Raw genomic sequence first — 25,427 nt, 5'->3', positions numbered from 1 at the left:
ATGATCTTTAAAAGCCCCAAACCACACCCATTATTTGCAACTTCTTTTCTTTTGAAGGGGCTTTGTCAAATACAGTCAGAGGTTATACCCACTGTAGGACAGTGTTACTGCATGTGTTGCAGTAACAAGGCAAGGTGAGGTTTATATGATTAGTGGGTGCACAGCAGTAGCTTTGTGTAAGAATCTGGTCTGAAAAATTAGGCCGGCACTTAGTCTGCTGAAGAGGGAAGGTTCCCAAAGGGTTGTTAATTCTTCAGATGGCACACATTTCAGTTGTTAGGTAAAGTCTGCAGTAGATGCTAAAGGTAGATTTTCAAAGCTACGAGGACTTGATTCTGCACAACATAATTGCCAACCTAGTGTAAGCCAAAGTTGAGTAAACTAGAAAGCTATGGAGTTTTTTTATTAATGATTGCTGGGAGAGAGAGACCTAAAAGAAAAGCAAGGAGCTAATTAACAATGTGAAGACTAGCTGAGACGAGGTTTTGTCATTAGACCTGGCCATTCTCCTCTCATGCCATGTGTTCTGACATTTTGTCTCTGGCAAGCAGGAAGCACGAGTGCCATTCCATCTATACTTGACCCTGTGGCAGAGATAAACACTGTTTATTAGTTCGTAGTGATTACTACATGTTCACAGCTCTTTGACTCATGGTACGTAGCTCTAGCTGTGTGTGGAAATGCTGCTGTAATTCAGTCATACTTCCTGTTCCTTAAAGGAGACTAAACCTTGCTGTGATGGCTGCACCTAGCTTGTAACTTTGTCCCGAGGCCTCACAGTAAGTAGATACTTTAATTTCCTTCTCTAGGTGGTATAAACACATGCACATGGAAAATCAGAATTTCAAGGTTTAGATCCCTGCAGGGAGCACAGGATACGCAGCTGGGTCATGGGGCTAGCTTTAAGGTCACAGTGTGACATCTCTCATGGTTCAGCAGTCATTCCAGACACAAACGCCTCCAACTAACACTCCAGATGTCTGGCCAGTAGTAGAACTGGTTGGGAATTTTCCATAGAGAACATATTTTGCCTGAGAACATCTTATGATAAAAACCAAATTGCTGGGTATATCTACCGGGTTTTGTTAAATCACTGATCAAAACTCACTTCAGAGTACTAAATACCAATAGTTACTGGGACAGTGACCTGGTGGGGAAAAACCCCAGAGCTTTAAAGAGAATAAAGGATTGAACTTGTGTTCTTTATGAGGAAAAAGACCTCTGCATTCTAATTTATCTAGGATGGAAGATATCCTAGATATCTTAGATATAAGTTTTGCCCACAGGCTTGGGTTGGGACATTTTTTGCAGCTGCCAGAACTTCACATTCTGGCTTTTACTGTTACAGTCAGTGGAGGACTCCCATGCTGAAGCTGAAACTTTCTGTTTTTATTATTGTACATTGACTCTTTATTCAGACAAAACCAAGCAATAATAACAATAGAAGCGCAATCCTCCAGGTGAATAAATAATTAAATCTGTGGTGTATACAGCATTTCAAAAGGTTGATATTGTTGCATCTTTATGAAGGGAAGAATAGACAAAAGCTAAAGTTAGAATTGCAGCCTGTAAAATGATGTTATATGTTTATATATGATAGAGATATAACATTTGAAATAATTCATGAATATTTAAAGAATTGGGCTAGGGAATTCAGGATAGCAGAGTGATGAAATTTTATTTATCCTAAGTCCTATATGTATGTTCCCTTCTTCCAGTGGTATATTCCCTGTCATATAAAAATTAAAAAGTCTTGTTTCCACTATACTGCAAGAGTATTTTTTCTTATCTCTTGAGAAGAAACGAAAAACATGACACAAAAGTTGAAAAAAATAGTGATATGAGGATACACAAACCTGCAAGGATTCACAGAAGATAAGCAATAATACACTGAGAAACAGCACAGACTGTGCATAAAAATAGTGCTTGATTGGCTTTTATGCAGTAAGTATGACCAGAAAATATTAGCCTTGGATTGCTGCCTCACTGGGTTAATAGGCACAGGTGATCCCAGGGGCCTCAGAGGGAGATGCAGAGATGCAAATGCCATGTGCTTTAAAGCTGTAGAGGTGGTTGCTACCCCAGTGTCTGTTTCCAGCTGCTGAGATGCTGTCAGGCAGCTGCTGCCCTGTGCTGCATTGCTACAGCATCTGCCTCTCCCTTCAGTGACTGAGCTGTTAGCACCTGTGTTGTGGTCTGCCTGCTTGAAAATAAGGAAGCCTATTCTGTCCAGTGCTGGTGATATCTATTTATTTACTGCTGTAATCTCAGTTATGTCCATTCTCTTTTCTGAACTGGACAATATGTTACTTTGGAGCTGCTATTAAGTCACTGATATCCAGTTTCTGTCTCTTCCAAGGGTCCCAACAGTTTAGTCACCTAATCCAATCGGTTTTCTTTATGAGGAGTCACAGTGTGCCATAAACTGTACGTTTTGGCAGTGAATAGGGCAAATCTACTTCATCCTGTGGTCTGACCCTCCCCTGGAAGAAAGGTGGTATTATACCTGCAGCAGCCTTACAGTGTGCAAAAGTAACACATCTTCCTGGATGATGCAACTTGGGCATCGGTGGGCTAGATGACAGTGCTAACATAGCTTCTTCTTTCATCCACATGCAGCCTGGAGAAAAAGATTCAAGAAAGAGCCTTGTCCCATCTACTCCTTCTCCCCTCTCCCTTGTCTGCTACTGCATGAATGGTTTTGGATAAGGTGCAGCTGGAAATACAACAAGCAAAAAAGAAATAGAGCTGAGCTGCCTCACAGTGTTTTATACTGTATGACATTAGAAGGGCATTGTTCTCCTCTCCACAACCTATTAACTTTCTTGTCCCTTTAATGTCATTTTTCTGGGGGGATTATCTCCCTGGTAGAGAGAGGCAAAGCTTTTTCATATTGCAAGGAAGAGCACCTCAGTTCTCCTTCTCTTTCCTGATTGGAGTACAAGCAAGTACTGGGTCCCAGAGGAGCTGTCTGTGGGTTGTCTCATGGAGATCAGTGTCTTATCCCCATGGGATAATCCTGTAGAAGTGTTAACCTTTATGCAGACCTGGCTCGATACCCTGGCATCCACAGTTACAGCATTTTTAGGAGCAGTTGCCAGCATCTGCTCTGCAAGTTTAAGAGGAAAGTGCATTTGTTAATGGCAGTTCACTACTTGGCTTCCCCCATTCTCTCCAAAGTGCACAGTTCAGAGAGGAAAAGTCAAAGTCTGCAGTTTTAAGCATCAGTTAAAAAACCCTGTGGCATAACTGTTGTCATTATTCTGAGTTAAACAGTGAGTCATTGCACTGTGCTATATTTGAGTGAACAGTTCAAATGAGGGGTGGATGCTGGAGGATTGTACTTGGCCTCCTGTTTGAAGCTAACAACTTCAGCAACATTGTTTAACAGTTTCAGAATAGTTTAGTTCCCTAAGGAAGAATGAATTTCCTGTAATAAATAAATCCATAAACTAAATGTTTCATGGTATTTCAGCTTCCTTTCATATGAGACATAGAGTATTTTGGAAAAAATGCCAATACTTCCAAGGGATTTGTGACAGCCTTTTCTGTTCAAATACCTCCTTTAAATCTAAACTAGGGTGAAAGTAACTCAATCCAAATAATCCTCTTCAGAGACTATGTTGAATAATTTGAACTTTTTTTTAGCATAAAAATCTCCATATTTATAATGGATTTTGGTTTTGCTTTAGTATTTTAAAAAGAGAGGAGAGGAGAGGTAAAAACATTAGTTTTGAATGGAGGAGGAGGGAAACCATGGCACAAATAGTCTGAAGATGTTCAATCCTACCATGTGACCTATTTGATGACAGCAATAAAAAGAAAGGGAAAAGTGGTATAAGGAATAGTGGATTAGAATGTATGAGGATTTCTCCACCTGGCAGAACCCCTGGAGGAGTCAAAGTGATCATTATCCTGAAGGAAAATCTGATTTTTGTCTAGCTTTGGAGCTTCATTTCAAGAAAAGAATCAACCCTGAGAAAGAAGATGGGAAGGGATGTATTTCTGATATCTCATTTTACCCTCCTGCAAAATCTCCATGCCATAAAGTAGAAGCGCTGGATAATTTCTTGCTGAGATATAGTTTTCCTAGATGACTAAGGTATTTCTTGACATTTAACTAAATATTCTAATACTTTCACCATTATTATAATGTGTAGAATGACAAAAACTGATTAGAATGAAGCTGCCAAAAATCACAAAATCATAGAACAACATTTAGGGGTTGGAAAGGATTTCAGAAGATCATCTGGTCCAACTTTTTGTGCCCAGATGACATTATTGACCATGTGGTCCAAAGACAGCTTGAACGCTTCCACTGATGGGGACTTCACCACATCCCTAGGGATGTTGTTCCAGTGATTGTTCTCAGTGCTCTGCTGACCCTGCCAGCTTGTCCATGAGGACCCCCAGATCCCTTTTCAGCAAGGCTGTTTCCCAGCCATGCAGATCCAGACTTGACTGAGCTCTTTAGTTATTCTGGCCTGGGTAATGTGATGATAGGTTTATATTGTTAAAATTTGATGTTCATCTGGGAGACATAACATGTTCTTTACAACAGCATGTATTTTCACTTTTCTGTAGACATAGTGACACCTCTTACAAAAATTTAGATGGAAAGTGAGTAATTAAATACCTATGTGCCTTTCTGAAAATTTGTCTTTTCTATCATCTCTCTTTAGAATATCTGTTTTTCTTTCTGTGACAACTTACTTTGTAGTAGGTCCATTTGTGCTGCTTTTTAAAAAATGGATGAAAAAAATTAGTCAAAACCTTTTCCAGAAGAAAAAGAAACCTAAAAATAGGGAGATTTTTTTAACTGCCATACAGTTCTTTGGGAAAGGAACTAACTGCTGTTGCTGCTTTACTACTGTCATTTCTGCATAGCGGCGCCCACTCTGTAGCCACAAACAACACTTTGCAGAATTAGTTATTGTTTCCTTTGGGAACATCAACATGATTTACTTAAAAGAAGCAGACTTTTACAAAACCTTAACTTGAAGAAGTCTTTTTCTCCTTGACTGATCCGACAGTGACAACAAATATAAAATATGAAATGACACTTATATTTCCCTGTTATTCCAATAAGTGTTTCTGTGTTTTTAATAAATGCTATGCTCTCAAGGTGTTATGATAGTCAGAAAATAATTGAGCTTTGTGGTCTGAAAATCAGGCATCTGGGGGCGTTTCAAGTAGGACAATGACAACCACTATACACTCCAAACTTTAAAGTAGATAGTACACTCAAAAGTTTTATATTTATAGTCCCTGGTTATAGGACTTTGATCTTTCATTTGTTATTTCATTTTGCATCTGTGTATGTTTTTTCATCTTTCCCAGTTTACAGACCTGGTTGTATAGGCCATCTTTCTTACCTATAATGTTTTGAAAATGTGATTGTCTCACAGCACACTGGTTGCTTGAACTTAGAGAACAGCTTCATTGTTCAGATGTCTTTTTTGACCAAAATAGCTGTTTATTTAATCAAATATGGTCCAGTGTTTATAGATAATTTTAAACCTGGTATAACTAACTACACATTTGTAAATATAAGTGGTTGGCACTGAACTCAGGTCCTTTTATTTGAGTAGAAAATCTTTTGCATTTAGCTGCCTTTGAGACTTGGATTTTCTGAGGAGAAACTGTCATTTCTGAACATCAGTTCATAGATACTGAAAGGGATGTGAATATAGAAGGACTGAACAGCTTCTTCTCTACATTACAAGTCTATTTGTCTTCAAGGATTTGCTCATGGTGGCTATTCTTAGCTTATATGCACCAAGACAAAATAAAAATTAATTACCCTTTTCCTATATAAACTCTGAAATACTAATTAATTTAATTTCTTTGCATGCTAATTTTAGCATGGGCAAGGTATTTTTGTAAGATGTTTCATTATTTCTAACTCCAAAATATCAGTCTCCTTTCACTTTGAATAATGACTTTTTCAAAGGGAAAATTAAAGATGACATGGAGTTCAAACTTAGGGGGTTTATTTCTGTATGTGTTTATCACAAACCTTCACATCACTTAGAAAACTATTTGATGTTCAAAATTTACAGTCTCACTTTTCTTAAACTTCAGTGAGAAAAAAGCACGACTGCATACTGTTTGGCATTCCCTGGAACTTTTTCTCTGTCATAAATAGGAAAATTTTTCAAGGGCTTCAGTGAGTCCTTCATTTAACCCCATTTGTCTCCAGGGTACCATCCATTGCATAGTGGGCTCTCTGTTATGTCTGCTTCCAAGGCCACAGTACTGGACTAGATGCTCTTTTGGTCTGATTCAGTACAGTTGTTCTTACATTCTTATCTAATTTATTGCCTGTTCCTAGTCACGGATCTCTGCAGCTAAATGTCAACTCCTTTTTCTGAAGGAATGACATATTTAATAGCTAGGATAGCTCAGATAACAAAAGCAGCAAAAATTCTGTCAGCTATGACTGAGATCATGGTATCTATTTCAGTGTGGTTACCCTACAGATTTTTACAGAATAAAGTAATGGAATTATGGAATTGTTTAGGTAGGGAAAGACCTTTAGGATCATCATGTCCAACCATTATCTCAGTGCTGCCAAGTCCACCACCAGACCATGTCTTTGTGGTTTGTTTATGCATTCCCATTTCCTCCTCAACAGACTCATAGGAAGCTTATGAAATTGCTAGTCATAAAAATATTGAGGACACTATAACATTCTTCTGTTCTCAGAGCTTTCATTACTTTTGAACAATTGCCAAAGAATTTTTAGCTTTTTTGTTTTTCATGAGCTTTTCCTTGATGTTTGCCATTTGTTGCATTGTGTATATTGGATACCTAAATTGTGTGATGTTCTGCTCTCTGGACAAAAAAAAAGCTTTTGAGGCATGAGAATGAATGGCAAATAGCTAAATAATAAAGCCTACTCTTGTTCACACATGAAGGCTATTTTTTACAGGAGATGAGATTAATTTTTCTAAGATCTGTTCCCTTATGAACACATTGAATAAGTTTTTCGGACTGACTGTTGATGACTAAAAAGAAATGAACAGCCATTCAGAATCACTGTGATTGCTTGCAACTGTGCCTTTTGCAGAATGGAGAAAGGCTGTTCCCACAGTAGAATTGTCTCTCCAGTTATGTCTTCACAAATTTAGAGAGCCATACTCTACAAACAGCCATCTATATGTCAGTCCAGAGTTTCCAGTCTGGTTTTCTATGACGCTAAGCATTGCATCCTGCATAGTTCCACTTCCCTTCACTTAGAAATGTGAGGTAGGTGTTTGTCATGATTGTTGCTGGATAAGAGCCTCCTGAAGTTTCTTTTTATTTTTTGTTTGTGGCGAAATATTTTGTTCATATTAAACCAAGCTTTATTGTAAATGCATTATTTTATGGGTTTTTAAAAGAGATTAAGATTTCTGGTAAGACAAAAAGTTATTAAGAGTAGCCAGTATTTAAGGGGGGAGAGGAAAACCAAGCTTAGCCTCTATGGCTTACATTAGAAAAAGGTGAATGTCCCACACTCCATATGAGGGAGTACCATTAAGCCCCAAATAGAGTAATGGATGTTCTTGAACCTGTCATTGTTTTTTCATTTCAATTTTGTTTCCCAGAAAAGATGTTTAAAAAAATGCAATGTGTACGAAACTGTTTTTTTTTACTAACCCTAACAGCAAGAATCATCAATGCACAACCCATGTAACACTAATATTAAGATGAAATCTAAGTTTAAGCAATGTTTTGCAAGCATAATGAAAATGTGGTTTTGAGAAATTGGAAAGTGAGAAATAAATACATGTTTTAGAATCTCTTGTATGCTTAGTGGGCATCTCAGTCCCAAAAAATTACATTGTAAAATGCCTCTGTTTGGAGCTATGACCAAATTGCACCAGATGACTGATGTTAGTTTGGTCTTCTGAAGATCAGAAAGCAATATAGAACTCTGATGGCTTTCTGAAAATTCTCCTGTGTATACATTCCTTCTCTCCTCCACAGAAATGGAAAAGGAACAAAAAGCCAATAGGAAAAACAACTCTGAACAGCAAATTTGCATGCATAAGAACTGAATGGCAAGTTTACAGGCTGTAGAAAATACTGAAATTTGTGGAAATTTCTGAGATGCCTGTAATACCAGTTTTTTTATTGCTTCCTTTCCAAGAACACTAGCAAAGAGCAAATCTTAACTGGAATTGTGGCTTCCTCAGTAGGATGTGTGTCCATGCATATGTGAATATGGGGTTTCCCTCTATGTAAAGCATTCACTTGAATTCACTCTGTTTGCAAACATTGCTAAGCCCATCTCCTCATGTGTCTTAGACTCTCATGACAATGTTATGAATAATCCAGATGCAACTACTTCCTGAGCATATTGACAATTTAGTTGGACAAGGTTCCTAAATGACAGTGTAACTTGCATTCTCTCATTAGTTTGGATTAGCAGAAGTTGATACCTTTATAGCCCAGTACCACTGGAGGAATTACAATTTTCCCATGGATACTGTGACACATCTGGAATTCTTACTGCTGCATGAAAAACAGATGTGCATATTTTTCTGTTACTGCCCTGTTTCACTCTGGGCTTAGCATACCAAAGCTTAACTGTCACTGGTCCCCATGCTCCACGCTCCTCCTCCCCTTTTAATTTTGTCTTGCCTTGAATTTTGCTTTTAAGTAATTTTCTATAAGTGCAATTCTCTTTTGCTCCATGTAGTTATGCCCAGACATATTAGTTATGGCCTTTAAGACTTGGTAGCTACAGCATTTAGGATCACTGTGGCTTAGTATGGATGAACACATATTGTTGTCCTGGCCATGGATGCCTTCAGGAAAGCCTGTGTTTTATCTTGTGTCACAGCCTTAACTGCCACAGGTCCTTTTTCCCTTCCCAGCTGCTGTTCTCTGTACACCCAGGCATCCTAAGCATCCCACAGCATGCTGTCCACCCACCAGCTTGCATTGCCCTCTGCTTTCCTACACTGCCTTTGACCCAAATCCTTTTCCAGGCATCTTTTGAGTCAGTGATAGTTCACTAACCAGGTTTGAACGCTGCCTTGTGTAATCCAGCTCTGCTGCAGCGTGCTGTCAGCTGTGGGTGTCAGCACAGGGCTAACGGGGTGGAAAAGCAGTGAGCTAAATCATGTGCTTTGATGCTACCTTCTGTTTTAAACTCTCTAGGACTGCACTGAGGTGATGTCAGAAGCACCACTTGTGACCTCCACAGAAGTGGCACATTTTCAAAACTGTTTACTTTTAGAAGTCATGTTTGGGGAAGGTTATCAAATGTCTACAGGTTGAGCAGAACTGATTCCATTCTTATGAAAAATATTTTAAATTCATTGTATGCTAATTGTGTAATGAATTGCTTCATTTAAATAAAATCAAGGCTTTGTAGAGGGAAAAATAAATTCTTACCCTGGAGTTAGAGGTTAGGTTTATCATCACCTTATACTTATAGCCAGGAGGGTAGACCAAAAACTGAGGGGATGCAGACAAGTAAGCTGTCATCAATTAATGCCTGAAGGTTACACCAAACCTTCCCTTCAGTCCTGTGAACATTTGAGGAATCCACTGAGTGCATAGCTTTGAAAAATCTGCTGCAAAGAAAGATGACCAGGAAAATGCTGGAACTCAGGGGCAGGCAGATATCAGAGTTACCTGTTCTGGTTTGCTCCAGTTATTTTGAGCAGCCACAACAATCTAGTGAGGACATCACAAAACATGGAAATGAGCAGAAGGTGATGTATTCTTACCCTAGAAGACTCAGAGCTGGTTGGAAGCAAGGAAGGCTAGAAAGCTATTACTCTTCATTTGTCAGGTTCTGACCATGTTTTATGGGTGTTGAGCGCTGCCATGGTTTGTGGCAGGACAGCCCTCCTTGGACTGACACAGCAGCAGTGCTGTGATTCTATGGCTGTATTGGGTCAGATCTGAGCAAGCTTATCTTAACACAGCTTGGAGTTTGTGTGTCTCACTGAAATGTACAGTGCAGGCTACAGCTTTAAAGGTATTCCAAATTTAAAAATAGCCTTTTTCAGTGTGGCAGAAATTAGAGATACAAAGAACTTGTGTTTGCTTGGCAACATTTCATCGTGATTAATGTGGAAGTATACTTCCTTGTTAGCAGGTTCTTCACCTATAAGCATAATTCGTAAAAAAAATTAATGTCTGTTTAGATACAATGTTCTATGATTTAGAGAGGCATTAATAAAATGCACACTTTAAAGGAGAAGATCTGCTTCTGTTTGCTCAAATTTGCCTATTAAGTTCAGCTGCATGAATTTGGATGGTTTTTGATTTGAAGAAAACTTCTATTTATTTCTGTAGAAAATAATTAATTTATTTCAGAGAAAAGGAAAAGAGTTTTCATTACTCTGCCCACAATTCTACCATAGGGAATGGTGTCTGTGGAAAATGTAGTCTGAACATTATTCATCTTTCCCATGGGGATTACTACAAGTAAATTAGAATTCTCTGAATTTGCTTACAAACCAAGATCAATTTCTAAGTAACACTAAGTGAAGAAAAATTGTGGTGATTTATCAGACACAGTCCACTGTAGTAGCTGCTTTATAATGAGCTTTGATGAGCTTTGAGACACACCATAATGCAGTCTTTTGTTGCAAGTATCTTTTGTACACACACTGCCTACCTTTTATGAATTAATTGGAATTTAACACGCTACTGCTTTGAAGTATATGAAGCCAAACCCTTAATGTGGGAAGCTTCTGGGATTGAAACACTTTTGCAATGAGAAATCTTAAATATGTTTTGACTAATTTCATTCAAGGATCATCTACAACATTTTTATGTAAGTGAATATCTTAATTTCATGAGCCTTACCATTCTAATTAAAATGTACATTTCAGTCCTTAGAACATTTCTAAGAGACCCATAACTTTTTTTACCTAGTAATATATCTATTGTAATAGAATATCAGTCACTGATTAGAATTTTAGCAAGTTTTAAATTCATGTTCACAGGTTTGAAAGGTCAATGTAACATAGTTAGTTTTGTTGTTGCCCCTGTCACTCATGGCGCAATAAGTGTGCCAGCTCTTCGAGTAGATCACTGCAACAGAAAAGGATTGGTGGATTATTGGAGTTTGTGCTGAGGCCCTTGCATCTATACTTAATGTTTTTAGATTTGTATTTAAAGTGATTTTATTCCTCATACTAAATGTCTCTACCATACTAAATGCCTCCACAAATCTGAAAGATCAAATGATGATTTAAAAACTGATATGCCCATAAAAGTTTGTCTTAACTTTGGTGTAAATCTTGAGAAGAGCTACTGCTTCAATTTATTTTAGCAGGGTTCTAGTTCATGCAGAACAAACCATTTTGTAAAGTGAAGCAATGTAGAGTAAATAGGGGCAGCTGGGGCAGGTGCTTCAAAACCGTGTAGAATGGTTTAAAAGCACAACCACTATGTTTGGAGCTACTTTGGAGGTTGCTGCCCTTCAGTGGGGTGATTCTTCCTGTCATTCTCATGGAGGCTGAATGTGCCACTGCCAGAGTATTTCCTGTGAAAGGCTTTGTTTTGATAATTGTCCAGAGGAAGCTTAGCTGTGATCATCTGTGATGAGGAGCAGACCAATGCCAAAGTAACGTGACTAGATATGATTGCAGTGTGGTAACAGAACTGACAGTCCATTATGAAAGGATGACTGTCTAAAACTTATGTTTTCTAAAACTAATGTTTTCTGTCAAGCTTACACTCTTTTGCTATTCATGGTGTGTGCTTGATACTGCAAAGTATGTTGCTGACATTGATCATTGATCATCGTATGATTATTACAAAAAGAAAGTTAAATATCTGAGTCTATATCAGGAGTAAAGTTGGTTCAGCACTGCTGCTGTCTTCATTTTTTTTTTGTTTTAGTAAAATTTTAAAGACAATGTGAACCAAGGTACAGAACTTCTCTTTGAGCTGAAATTCAAAATTAAACATTAAACATTAAAAACTATTTCTCCCACCCCATCTGTTCTTAAGGATGACAGGAGAACAGACTTTGCAGCAGTCATTTGAAACTCTCAAATGTAACACCACTTTTTAATTAGTTGTCCTTCAATGCAGTATGATGTTAGAGTTAAAAAAGATACACATATGTTAATGCATCCTGTCCATTTTCCTGTCAACATCCTCACAATGTGTTTTCCAGTGTTTCAGTATTGCCATCATAAAATGATGTAACTTAGCACATTTACCTCAAAAACTTGCCTCTGTCATACAGTACAGTCCATTTAGGCCTAGATAAGCTGAATATTCACCTATGTTTTCATTTAAGCTGTATTATTTCTAGTTGTGTTCCTCTTTGATATTAACGTCTTGCACATGTAGATTATTTTCACACTTCCCCTACTGAGTAATAATTAGCCAAGCTGTAAGTATTTACAGATTTTTAGTTTCCCTCTAATCAAATCCTTTCTGAAGAGATTCTTGATCTTTTCAGAAGTCCCAGCTGTTGACAGTACCTACATTTTAACTTAATAGGCTTGGTGAAGTTGACTAGAATTATATAGGAATGAACTATAGGTGTCAGATGATGTTCATAACCCCAGATTACTTCTTTCATGTGCAAGATTGCATCCTATCTCAAGTTTATTTTGGTCTTTTCTCAGAATTTCACAGCTTTCTCTCTTGAATTGTGTATTTTTAATTCAAAATGTATTTCTAGATGCATTCAGTTTGCGGGATCCTTTTACTTGTGTTGCGTGTTGTTTATTGCAGATCCTTAACAAATACAATAAATAAAAATAAGTTATGCTGAATTTTATTCATTAAACACAACTAAGAGTGAGATTTCATCTACTTTATTTCATTTATACACAAATTTCAACTCAAGTTAAATACAAATAAAAATTATCAAATTTTCATGATTTAATATTCACAGTCATCTTCCTCTCAGACACACTGATAAAAAACAAGGCACTAAAAAATAAAGGGATGCTTTTCATGAAAACACATCTTGCATGCGTTTGGGAGGAAAAGAGTAAAGAATGATACTTAGAGCTAAGGGACTTTTCAGAAGGATTGCACCAAGAGAGATTCTTCACTCACTTCTTGGTTGAAAAATTTGACTGGAAAAGTTTAAAATAAAGCCTAATTAGTTGGAAGCAACAGCAGGAAAGAAACAAGCAAGGAGAATGGTGGATAAGCAAAATCCAGGGCTGGGGGTCTGTGTCCCCCAGCAGCCAAATGCACCCAGTTAGTGTCATTAAAGGCTGTCTGGAGAGCAGAGACAAACAAGGAAGTTGTAGATATGCCATACTATCATCTTCTACTGCCTCCCAAAATAGAGAACATGCAAGGATAATTGAGATTTAAAGTCTCTGGCTTTCTTTTCTGGTCTTACTCACACAAATAATACCGTAAGTACACTTAAATTTTTGTTTATATATTTGTGGATTATAGAGATAGAAATTAATTTACAAAAGCTGGTGAAGATGGGCAGAGATAATCTTGGCTAAGCAAATTAATGTTTAAATTTTTGCAATTGCAAAATGCATAACCTAGAGAAAAGGAATTATTATAATATATGCATTAAGATTGCTATTTTTATAGAAATTACAAGCCAAAACCAACTGTATGTGTTACCATGCTTTGTTCTTTGTCAGTGTGTCTCTGAGAGAGGGATGAGTGTTAGACACAGTGGGAGAGATCATTGAATGAAATAAAGGAAAGTCATTAGACTGAACACTGAAATCTTTCCTTCTCATACGTGATTCACCTTCATCTGAGAGCAATTAGTCTCTATTTGGGTTTTTTCACATTCTTGACATCATAAGGCCTTCATTTGCTATTTTTTTTTTGAAAATAAGATCAGAAGCTTTCCAGTCATAAAAACACCAGAACATTTGATTTTATCCTGAATCGTCTTCTTTAAATTGTAGTGTAGTTAAGAATTTTCTCTGGAGCAATTTAAATAAACAGTGAAATAGTATTTCATTCCTATTCGTGGTACATGTAATGTTCAATAACAATCAGATATTGCTTGTAGATTTCCACCTGGAATCTAGGAATAGAAAATGTTACCTTTTGTATGAGCCACAGAGTGATTTTTCATTAATTTCATTAACAAATTTATTTACAAATGTCCTTTTTAAAACCTAGATTTTCAGTGAAGGTAACAGAGCTGTACAGAATACTCTGAGTTCTGATCCTAGCTTTTGTTATGGTTTGTTTTGTGGTGTCAAGAAAGTTTGATTGACTTACTGAAGTGTTGTCTATACAGGAATCAGGAGACTAACTAAATACTTAGATAATTTGCTCAAATCCTCAGTTTGATGCAAACCATCTGCCTTTCTCTTTGTGCTAATTCCCTTTGTTGTATGAAGTAGTTATTCACAACTGTCTGGATTTGCCTGTCTGAAAGACTTCAGAAAAATCATTTTATGTGAATATGTATTTTGATCTCACTGAGGAGGAAATTCACTTTCCCTGCAAAGATCTGCAGCTTTGTGATGGTGAAGTACCAAGGCAATAAGGAGTATTAATAAACCCCTTCCCCATTATTGCCAAGATGAAGTGTTTTGGTCTCTTATTTATAGGATCCATACAGTCACTGAGCCTCATTTCCCTTTGTATGCAACTGCCACTGCCAGCTGTGGAGGTTTCCTTCAGGCATGAAAGAGTTGGGTAAATTTTGCAAAAATCATTGTCATCATCTTACATTGTCTTGTGTTCAGTCTATAGAAATTGCAGTTCTTAAAATCAAACTGGTGAACAAACAAAGGAACACAGCAGCATTATCATTTTAGAATGAGGTGCTTAATGATTTTCTAATACAGTGAGCTGTTCAAACATTGGAACTTATAAGGTATACAATATCTATATGTCCCAGCAGTAATATGGAAATTTTCTTTACAGGCAGATTTGTTATTTATTTTTTTTTATTTGGGCATGAGAACAAGTTTTTATGCTGCACATTTAGTATTCAAGTCTCTATGATGGTAGCAGTGCCTTAGGTTTCTTCACAAGGAAGTAAACTATATTTTAGGTATTACAGCCTACAATTCCACACTGTCTTTCTACACAGCTTGGAGTTTCCATAGCCTTTTATTTTTCATATTGTCATTCTTTGATTTACTGTTTCAAAAGAGGGCATATATTGACTTGTTTTGGATATTTATCTGTATCGGAGAGTCACAGAATCACAGAGAATCATTTATGTTGGAAAAGACCTCTTGGATTTTTTGAGTCAAACCAACCTTTGGCTGATCACCACCGTGCTATGGTCAATTAGACCATAGCACTAAGTGCAACATCCAATCATTTCTTGAACAATTTAATTGGCTGTATTGTTAGACTGAGAAGTGCTGAAAGAAGCAGTCTGTCTGCTTTTCCCAGCTTAAAAAAAGGTACATTTTTAAATCTTGACCCACTGATTTTTTTTTTTATTTTGTCATGTCTATAGCGTCCATATGGAGCAGGGAGTTTAATAATTTTTTCATTTTGATTATGTCCACCTTGGTACTGATTTCAAGAACCTGGGGCATCCGGTAGAAACTACAAGCTTAAATGTATCTCTTCTTCATGCAAAAAGTATTAGCATTCCTTGTGGTGGTAGAGGTTTAAATGACATCTACAGCAATTTAAGTTTCATTAATAGTGTGGGAGCTATTGGAAAGACTCTGATACATCATTATTGTAGAGGCTAGATAAGGTTGCTTCTAGTAGTAAAATTGTGAGATTGTTACAGATGAGTGGTTCTATTTAAAAGCTGCTATGATCCTTGTTGATTGCTTCCAAGCTCTTCCCAAAGCAGATCTGACTTTCATCATTGTGTAAGAACATTTATTGTGGTCAAAAGATGAAGCATGACTGCCATTGAAAGGTCATTTCATTTTACAGTTTCAAAGATTGCAGGCTAGATTCAAAGACCATTCCATTAAAATATCTGAAGAAATTTCTGCAGTTCTACAAATAGAATGATCTTTGATGGGGTCCCATCCATCAACACAAGTATTTTTGATGATTTATGCACAAGAATGTAGCTCATTTTACAGACAGGTAAAAGCGTGTCAACCTTGCCAGGCTGAGAGTTGAATTCATCTCACCTTTCTTTAGCTGTCTGTTTATGAGGTGTCCAGGTTAAACTTACCATTAAATGTTGCTCTCTGTTCCACCAGGAGAGTTAGACAGCTTCAGGAGTGAGTGATTCAGCCTCTCCTGTGTGCCAATTTCAAAATATGAAGAATTGCAGCCCTAAGGTTATTTACCTCCTGTGTTTAGCAGGAGTCTAGAAACCTGACTTAAACAAACTGGCCAACTTCTAGGTGGTTGCAATGAGGTGAAATTTACCTTAAATTACTAAATTAGCAAAAGTATCAAAAATGGATTCTTGAGGTTAAAACACTTAGGTCAAACTTATTTTTTTTCATACAGTTTTTTTTTTTCCCCTTAAATATTTTGAGCATGTGTCATTTATCCTTGTTAAAGTATCACCCAATCCATTCAGTATATGTCATATGATGGCACTGTGAGACAAAGATGTCCTCCTACACTAGGGATCAAAGAGAACTTTCTGATGAATATTTTTCTTTTTTGGGTGTCAGTGGTGGGGAGGCTGGGAAAAATCCTCCACTGCCATGTGGGCTTGTGTGAGTGATTAGCTCTTTTTTAAGTGCCTGAACACACAGTTTCACATAGTAATTAAATCCCTACTGTGGAAATTACTATTTAAAGAAAACAATAAAAGGTGTTTTTGATTAAATGCCCCATCAACAATGAAATGCAATGTTTTACTGGGGAGTGAGAAGCAGCTCATGAAGCAGCACATTAACTTTAATGTTTCTTCTTTGGAACCATAGGGACGGATATAGGTTTTATTTTTCTGTTTAGCAGCACTGAAAATTCTCATTTACGTCATTTAACACCCACATCTCCACTCAGAATGCCCTCCAGTAAATAATTTCAGGTCAGAAGTTTACAGATGACCCAAATTCTCTTCTAACCTAGACACTGAGCAATGCCATAGTGAATTAACATGATCCCATTTGGTTCAAAAAAAGCTTGCTCCAGTGTAAACTTCCCTTTGATGCTAGAACTAATGAATTCCCAAAACTAGTCTGAGTCTTTGTTTTTGTTTTTACTTCATCCAGTTCTACCTCATACTGCTGATGGAGACTCACAGGTGTATAATTTTTCAACACAGGTTATGAAATACAGAGTTCTGATATAAAGGAAGCTGCAAGGAACCTCTGGAGATTAACTAATCCAAGCACTATTCAAAGCAGGCCTAGCTTAGATCATAGTGGAAGAACTTCAAGGGAAAGACACAAAAAATTTCATCCTTCAAGTCTTGGGCTTCTTTATGTAGAAATGATTCATAGCTCCTTTTCCCACATTCAGTAGAAATGACTCTATGCCAAGACCACAGCCCAGGGATGTACATATGCAATGTGCATCACATTGGTTATCATTTAATTGCTTCTCTTTTGCACAAACCACATGATTACTTTACCCAACAACTACTAAAAATGGATTTATTGATCCCAAGGCATTCACTCTTTATTAGTTTATGACTTTATTTTTCATTCTCCTTGTATAATTTGCTGTGTGTTTTGCTTCAGATGGGTCAGATAATTCTTTGAGTAAAAAATCTAGGAAATTCTGATTAGAAAAGAAGTTCAGTGTTTATTTCTCCAAATAATATTCAAATGGCGGGGGGGGGGGGGGGGGAGGTGCAATTTATCCTGTAGTTTAGTTCTAGAGAACACCTTGTGAAATTCAAGTGATCTAAATTTTCCTCTGAGCAGGTCTGTTCCTTGGCAACAATTCTGTAGTGAGCTGTACTGTCATATGTCCCTTTCCAGAAAGGCACTGTGATATTTATAAATCTATCTAAGAATACAGATAACCCACACACTAAAGCATATGTCAGGACATAGCTGTCAGTCCTATCAACTCGCAGTCCTCTGAAGGAGCAGAAAGGCACATTGACTCACTGGTGTGTGGCCCTGATTTTAGACCTCTGAGCTCTGGAGAGTCTATTTTACATTGAAACATCTTAAAAGTAAATGTCCCTGTGTAAGGCATATGTTGGGATTTAGAGATAGTGCTGTTATAGAAGCTACTAGAAAATATTAGAGCAGAAAACACACTAAAGAATTTGGCAGATTCTTTTCGAAAGAATATGGCTGTGTGTCATGGACTAACAGCTAAGACACCCTGCAAGAGGTGACTTTTTCCTTTCTGAAGGATGCTGCAAGCACAGAAGGGAGAAGATCCATAGTGAAACACAGATTATCAATCAGTATGTTAGGCCAGAAAGTGAGGAGTGCTTTTGTCTAAGAAATTTTCCTGTACAGATACCAATGTACATTATTTTGGCTGATACCAAAAGTCCTGATCCAGCAGAATCCTACTGTGTTTAATTGCTTTTCTAGCTTGGGCCATCCATTTGCCTGGAACTTTTTTCATGCTCCTCAAGCTTCTCATGTACATGGTGCTGTGCAAAAATATTTGCAGTCTTGGTTATGGGCTTACAAATCTATTTTAAAAAGCATAATTCATGCTTTATTCAAAATAAAGGAGTCTAATAGGCGACAGCATAGAGAATTGCATAAGGGTATGAGTGTGAAGATTGATTTCTGAGTTGAAAAGAAAAGGACTGCAAATATTTTTGCACAGCACCATGTACATGAGAAGCTTGAGGAATAATATGAAACCCAGCTTAATTTTCCTTTCAGGAAACATTACAGCTTGAACCATTTTCCTGTGGTCTAATTAATAAATGGAATTATTTTTATATCTTGTAATGCAATGTCTCAGTTTTGTTTGAAGAGAAATAAGGTTAATGTACTTTATTGCTTATCAATATACAAATATATATTGGTCAAAAAATTTTAGATTTGACAAGATTTTCAAAAACATTCTTGAGTAGACAAGTGCTGTTTCTCAGACTGTCTTTCCACTTGTATTCTAATTTTTGCCTTAAAAATTATGTGGAGAAATAAAGAAAGAGGAAGGAGAATACATTTTTCAAAAAGGTTTCAAAGGAGAAAAAACTCAAGAGCTTTGACTATAATGAAAACTACTGGATTTTTTTTTTTTTTTTTTTTTTTGAGAGTACTGATTAACCAAAAAAGCTATTAAGGAGCAAATTTGCAATGATGAAATTTACTCCAGGTGTGCCACTGCATCCGTTTACTGTTATTAAAATATTTTTGCCACTTCTCCATAAAGTCAATTGTAGACAGGTTGTGAATTTTCAATGTTTCATTTACTCTCATCTCAGTTGGAATAGGCTTTATTTTGATGTAAGAGTGCAATTTTCATTATGGTGCCCAAGAAGGCATTCAGGCAATTGCAAGTAATTGAAGTTGCATAGCAGATTAAAAAAACCTCCAAAAGTAAACAAAATAAAACCCCCAGCACTTCTAGATATAAAAGAGGAAATCATGCTTTGGCAATGAGGAGGTGTAAAGAAGTAGCATGCAATTTTTCTAAGATTTGGGACATCAGAAGAATTCAGTAACAGAATGTTCAGTTCAGAAAAAGAGCAAATATTTTTGTCTTGTTCATCCTTGTTCCTGTCTGTTCTTGACTTTCCCCTTGCAGTCTTGACTTTTCCCATTGCAGTCCCCTTGCAATGTTTGATACCACTTCTGGCACATTTCCCCTGGTCATTTTAGATGATGACCAGTGCTTCTCATCTTGCCTTATGGATGTCTTTCTTTATCACTATTAAAAAAAAAAAAAATCCGTATCCTTCCAGTCACTCAGGTATTAGACATTTCTGCTGTTTGTGCCTTATCCAGTATGAAATATTCAAATACTGCTATTTTCTTAATGCAAATTTTGGAAGTTTCTTTTGCTTTGCACATAGCTGTGTCTTTCCTCTCACATTACATTGATCAATGCAGGCTGCGTTTCTTTTGCACCTCTGACTCATTAGCTTTTCTCCACTTCACTATTAACACAGCTCTTGGAAAGATCAGATCTGTTAATCTTTTTTCCTCATTTTTCATTGCATTCATTTCAAGTTGTCCCTCTTTATCTAAAAGATCTCTTGTAGGTCTCTCAGTATTTTTCTACCTGTTAATATCTGTTTTGCCATTGTGCCTTCCAGGATCACGCTTTAGAAATGTCTTTTGCTTTTGTGGGTCTCTTCACTGTTCCTTAACTATTGGAGAAATGATATTAACTGCTTGTTTTTCTTCACAGCTGTCTTCTCTTTGTGATGATTTCCAAAGACCCACCTTTCCATTTGTGTGCATAATGCCTCTGAACTTTCAGGTTCAGCTACATACTTCCCTTTTATCTTCAGCCAAATAATTAAAGACATACAAAGGAACAGTTGGTACAGATGAAAAGCATGCATTTTATTTAAAATGTTCAATTTAAGAAAGTAATTTATAATTTGTGCTGCACATATATTAAAAGGAATAAACAGAGTTACGATAGACAAAAATATTGCATCCTAGTGTCATCACCTAATTTTCACTTTCTGTGCTAATATTAATATTTAATGGTGACTGTTCTGAGAAAGCACTGATAAGAGCTACATGTACAATATAGCTTGGGTACTATAACTATTTTTGTGTAACTGTTGTTATTATTGTTCTAAGTTACATGGTCTGGGCAGATTTTCTTTACTGCAAAAGTAATGTGAAAGGTTGATGTGCCCCAGTAAGTGCCTTCCTGTTAATAATTTGATCACATATTTTTCCTTTGTAAAAAAGAGCCTTAAGCTGTTAACACAACAGTTTTCAACTCTGTGAGGAAGAGACCAGAACAATGAATCTGCAAATAAAGTAGAATTTTGAGAAGACACTTTTAAGTAAGCATATTTCTCTAAAAAGTACTATAGGACCAATGTAATGGTTATTCTTGGTATAATTAGGCACACTAAGGAATACTTTATGGCAAGAGCATAAAGTATTTATGCTCTTTTCTTGTAAAGAACTATATAATAAAGCAGATGTGGAGCTTTATTGTAAGCCATTCTTAATATAATATCTCTCTAAGGTTTATTGAGAAAGCCTGCATCAACTTTCTTTCACCCAATGAAAACCTCAGGTTTTGACTGTCTCTATGTAGTTTAACCTGCGTTTGTGAGAATATGTCTACCTTTTTTGTTGTAAGAGCATGTGTTTTTTGAAAAGCTCTTAACATAGTACAGGAGAACCCTCACGTCTGTCACTGAAGCACTGAGTGATAAAAAACTGTGTACCCATATAAAAGGAAGCAATGAAAAGGAAAGAATGAAAATAACAAAACAACCAGCAATAACTTCAGCTTTCACTGCTTATATTGCAAAAGCAAATTTTATTTTCTTAGTACATTTTTTTGCTGTCATATTTTCCATCCTCTCTAATGTATACTCTTATTCCTGTGTTTTTAGAGGAAAACAAAGCTAATACCTTTCCTTACCTTTCAATCTGGCTTTTACACGTGATTGAATGTACCATGGAAGAGGTCACAGCACACAGTTAATTTGTGATTTTTAAATAAATGTGCAGAGTAGCAATGGAACAAATGGGTTTCATTAGCTCTGTTCCTAAAATAGTGTGCAAAATGACTAACTCACCTCCCATCTCACAAGAAGAAGACATTGTAAATAGGTTGCTTACTATTTATTGAAAGCTGACAGCATGCTTGCTGTTGTGTGAGCAAGACTTCCTGCTCATAGTCTTTCACTGAGGGCAGGTACTGACATCACCTATATGGAGAAGGGCTGTTTACCCAATTCACAACTGCAGGATCACTTTTTTCCACTGGTAACGGACAATGGAGTTTAAATGTATGTTGGAGCAAAACCAGGAAATCTTGTTGCTCCAAAAGATGAGCAAAATAACCCAAGTGTTATGAGTTTGAACAGATGTTAGCAGGCAAACCAAGTTCATGGATGCTTCCCAGCCCTTTGGAATAGAGGATTTGAAGGATTTCTGTGTCTGCCTTCCAAACCATAGTAAAGGTTTGAAAGTTCAATTGAAGTGAGTAATACATTGTCACAGATTATAAAAAAAAAGAGAGAAAAAGGAAGAGGAAAAACCCAAACAACCTAGTGTGTAGTTAACAGTATTATTGTGAAGATTGAGAGTTTTAGGCTGCCTGTGAGAATATTGTGATAAGTAGTATCACAATGAATGCAGAAAATGTCCTTATGTTATGCAGGAGCAGATATATTTCTAAACCCGTTGTCTGTGACACATAGGAGAGGAACACAATTAGAAGAGTGCTTAGCTGCACGGTGAAAGTCTTGGGCATGTGGGAAAAACCATAGTCAGTGAAATAATGTGGGGTCCCACATGTTCTTAGAGCTTCATGGACAGCAGTGTTATCAAATGCTGGCATTTTCTTTACATAAAAAGAGATAACAATGATTTTTTAAAATTTGTATTTGAGTACATATGTATTTTGTTATTTAAAAAATAGGGACTGATGGACAAAAGCACAGTGCAATAACTGTGAATTAAGTAAGTCAAAGGACCATACTGAGTACAGTGTTAGGTAAGTCACTCATTCATATCCCATCAGACCCTCTTAGTACCTGCTATTTATTTCCTACACCTTATGTTTTGCAGCAGTCCAATTGCTATGAGGAAGAGTATCCTCAGAGGATATAAATATCTTCTTTTCAATTTTTTACTGTTACAAAGTTAACAAGAGAAAAAGACTTCCCTATCTCTAAAAATTGTTTGCTTGGCAAACACAATTGTTAGCTGAAATATATGCAGAGTAAATCTCTGCATGATTATTCACTCTGAAAGAAACTTGGATGGTGACTCTGAGCTGTACAGGTCTATGCAATTGCCAGATCTCAGGCAGTTACAGGGGATGACTGCTGAAATAATCACATGAGGTTTTTAATTTGCTGGGGCTTTATTCCTCCTTATTTAGAGGAGGGTACAATTACCTTTAAAATGATTGGTGCTTCAGTCTTCAGCATTCTCACCACTGCAATATTTCTCTGTCTGACAAAGTGAGAAAGACCTTAGACCTTGAAGAATTTGGAAGAAAAATATGGAGGAGATAAAACTTAACTACTCTTCCTGCCAGTTTGAGAAAAACTGGGTTTTACTTTAAAGGCTGTGTTATAAGTGGTGGCAAAAATAACCCCTGTAATGTACTTATTTGTATAATTAGATGGCTGATATTGCAGTAAGTCTGAATGATCCCAACTTATTCTGGTCATGATTTCTATTTTGAATGTCACAGTCTCCAGCAAGTGTGCACAGAAGAAAATAGTTTTAGTGAAAAGATAATTTTATTGTTCTTCTTTCTTTTAACTGCACCTGATTTAAGCTAGAAGAATAGAAGGGGTTTTTTTTTCCCCTTCACTCTTTCTTCTTTATTTTACTCTTTATTTGGAAGGATTGCTTGTAAGCAAGTGCTAATGACATTAACATTGGTGGCACAGGAGAGGCAGCCTGATGTGGATCTCATGTTTTTTTCCAGATGAGGATAGGCATTCACTCAGGTTCGGTGCTGGCCGGCGTGGTTGGTGTGAGAATGCCCCGCTATTGTCTCTTTGGGAACAACGTCACCCTTGCAAGCAAGTTCGAGTCAGGAAGTCACCCACGCCGCATCAACGTCAGTCCCACCACGTACCAGTAAGTCCTCTTCACCCTTCCTGTTGTTTTTGCTTCAGCCTGTTTTCAGTTCCATCCTGTAACATGTTCTGTCCCCAACACTTGAAATTCAACAGAAAGTTGGTAGGGCATCAGTACAGCTGGAAAGAGGTATTGCTTGGGCATGCCTGTCTTTCATTTGCAGGTTTGGATCAGAATGTGCAAAGAAGTCGGGCATTGGAGGCAAGGAGGCACAACGGAAAACCGAGCCATTTCCACCTAAAATAATATATAACAAAAGAACTGGGAGATATCTCCCAAAGTAATGTAGTTTTGTGCACTATTACAGCTTTTGACTGGGGATTTGGGTTCCACCCACAGTTCATGAAAGAAAGCACAATCCCATTGTCTCAGAAGGAAGTCTAATTTTGCCAGTAAGGGCAAGCTTACAAAGAGATTTAATGCTTTCTTGAAGACAAACTTTTTTATTTAGCACTGTAAAGACACACTTGATAGAAGCATTCTCATAATGTAGGAAAAAAGATTGAAAGTGGCAAAGCATTATCCCTAGGGTTTTGAAGAAATTATGCAAATGGAGAGAAAGCTTGATTAAATCTGGTTATGAGGAACAGCTCCTAAATAAAAAAGGTGTTCCTTATTGTTCAAATTTGACAGTTTGACTATTAGAATTTCTACTGCTTAGAGTACAGCTGATGCACTCACTTTTTCTTTTGGCAGAATATCTCAATCTTCCAGTGTTCTCTATCTGAAGTAATTTTCTGAAGTAAGGTTTTGAGACTGTGGAAAATCTGTACACAGTTGCTTAAACAATATTGGTTTTCTTTCTTTTTTCTTTTCCTATTCAGAACTGTGAATCTCAAATATTTTCCCCCATAGCTATCTATGTAAATAAAAAATTTAAATGGGATTTCTTCATCCAAGTATTAAAGTGTCTGCTATGCTAAAATATGAATCAGTCGGAAATTAAAGTTAAAAGTAATTAGCCTAGTGCATAAAGTAAGATTCTTCTGAAGAGCCCATTAAGTTGAGATTATATTTTGAGAATGAAGTACATGTAACAAATTGAAGAAGAGGTAGAATAACTGAATAAGGTTTGTATCATAAAGTGAACAGAAATCGATTCATACGGATGTCTGGTAACATGCAAGAGAAAGACAATCTATTATCTTCCAAATCTATCCAAATCTGATTTATTATTCTTCACAGAAAATATTTTCATTTCAATCAAAGTAAATTCAATAAATATATAGGAAATTTCTGTTTGGAGTTTGGTATCATTTGAAAATGAATTGTTTTTGGGACCTTCCATACACAGCATTCTATAGGATTTGGCTCTTGGTCATCCAGTATGGGATAGAAGGAACCCTCTAAAACTCAATAGTCACCATAGTTTTGTTTACCATTTGTGCTCCAGTTACAAAAATTACACAGTACAGGGCCTTTGATGTGTGGTTTGTGGTCTGGCAAAAGCTGACCTGTGACAGGGAGCTGAACTTTTCTTGAACAGGATCAGTTCTTATAAACTACTGTTCTCTAGCCTGAGATAGTCTTCAAGATACACTGAAAGTGCAGTCCATACTTTTTCAGAAGAGAGACCTTAGTGCTTCACAAATGTGGCTCAGGGGACTGATTCCACTTGGGGCTATGGTGTTGCTTGCTCATGTTTGGGTCCCTGAGAGGAGAAACTGGTGAGCTAGACATCTTTATGAAAATATAAGTAGAAAGTATCTGTGGGACCTGAGGTGTACAAAACTCTCTTCATGTTGGGGCCACAGTCACTTTCCATGTACCAGTGCACAGTGGCAGTGGTGTGGAATTTGGTTATGAGTGCTACGGCACCTCCTCTGTGAGAAACAAATTTGTGGTCATTGTTGAACAACCTGATCTAGCTGGAGATGTTTCTGTTCA

The 25,427-nt window shown here is 36.9% G+C and overlaps 1 protein-coding gene across 1 annotated transcript in view; it reads left to right on the top strand.

Moving 5' to 3' along the window:
* The window catches only part of GUCY1A2 (guanylate cyclase 1 soluble subunit alpha 2), a 136,294-nt gene that overhangs the window by 97,485 nt on the left and 13,382 nt on the right, over nucleotides 1-25,427 (top strand). Inside the window, exon 7 of the mRNA XM_021529359.2 lies at nucleotides 23,386-23,540. Coding sequence (XP_021385034.1) covers nucleotides 23,386-23,540 — 155 coding nt within the window. The remainder of the gene's footprint in view (nucleotides 1-23,385; nucleotides 23,541-25,427) is intronic.

The sequence above is a fragment of the Lonchura striata genome, chromosome 2 (assembly GCF_046129695.1).
Source record: "Lonchura striata isolate bLonStr1 chromosome 2, bLonStr1.mat, whole genome shotgun sequence".
Classification (NCBI taxonomy): domain Eukaryota; kingdom Metazoa; phylum Chordata; class Aves; order Passeriformes; family Estrildidae; genus Lonchura; species Lonchura striata.
The sequence above is the reverse complement of the archived record's forward strand: the minus strand, read 5'-3'. Positions and strand labels throughout refer to the sequence as shown.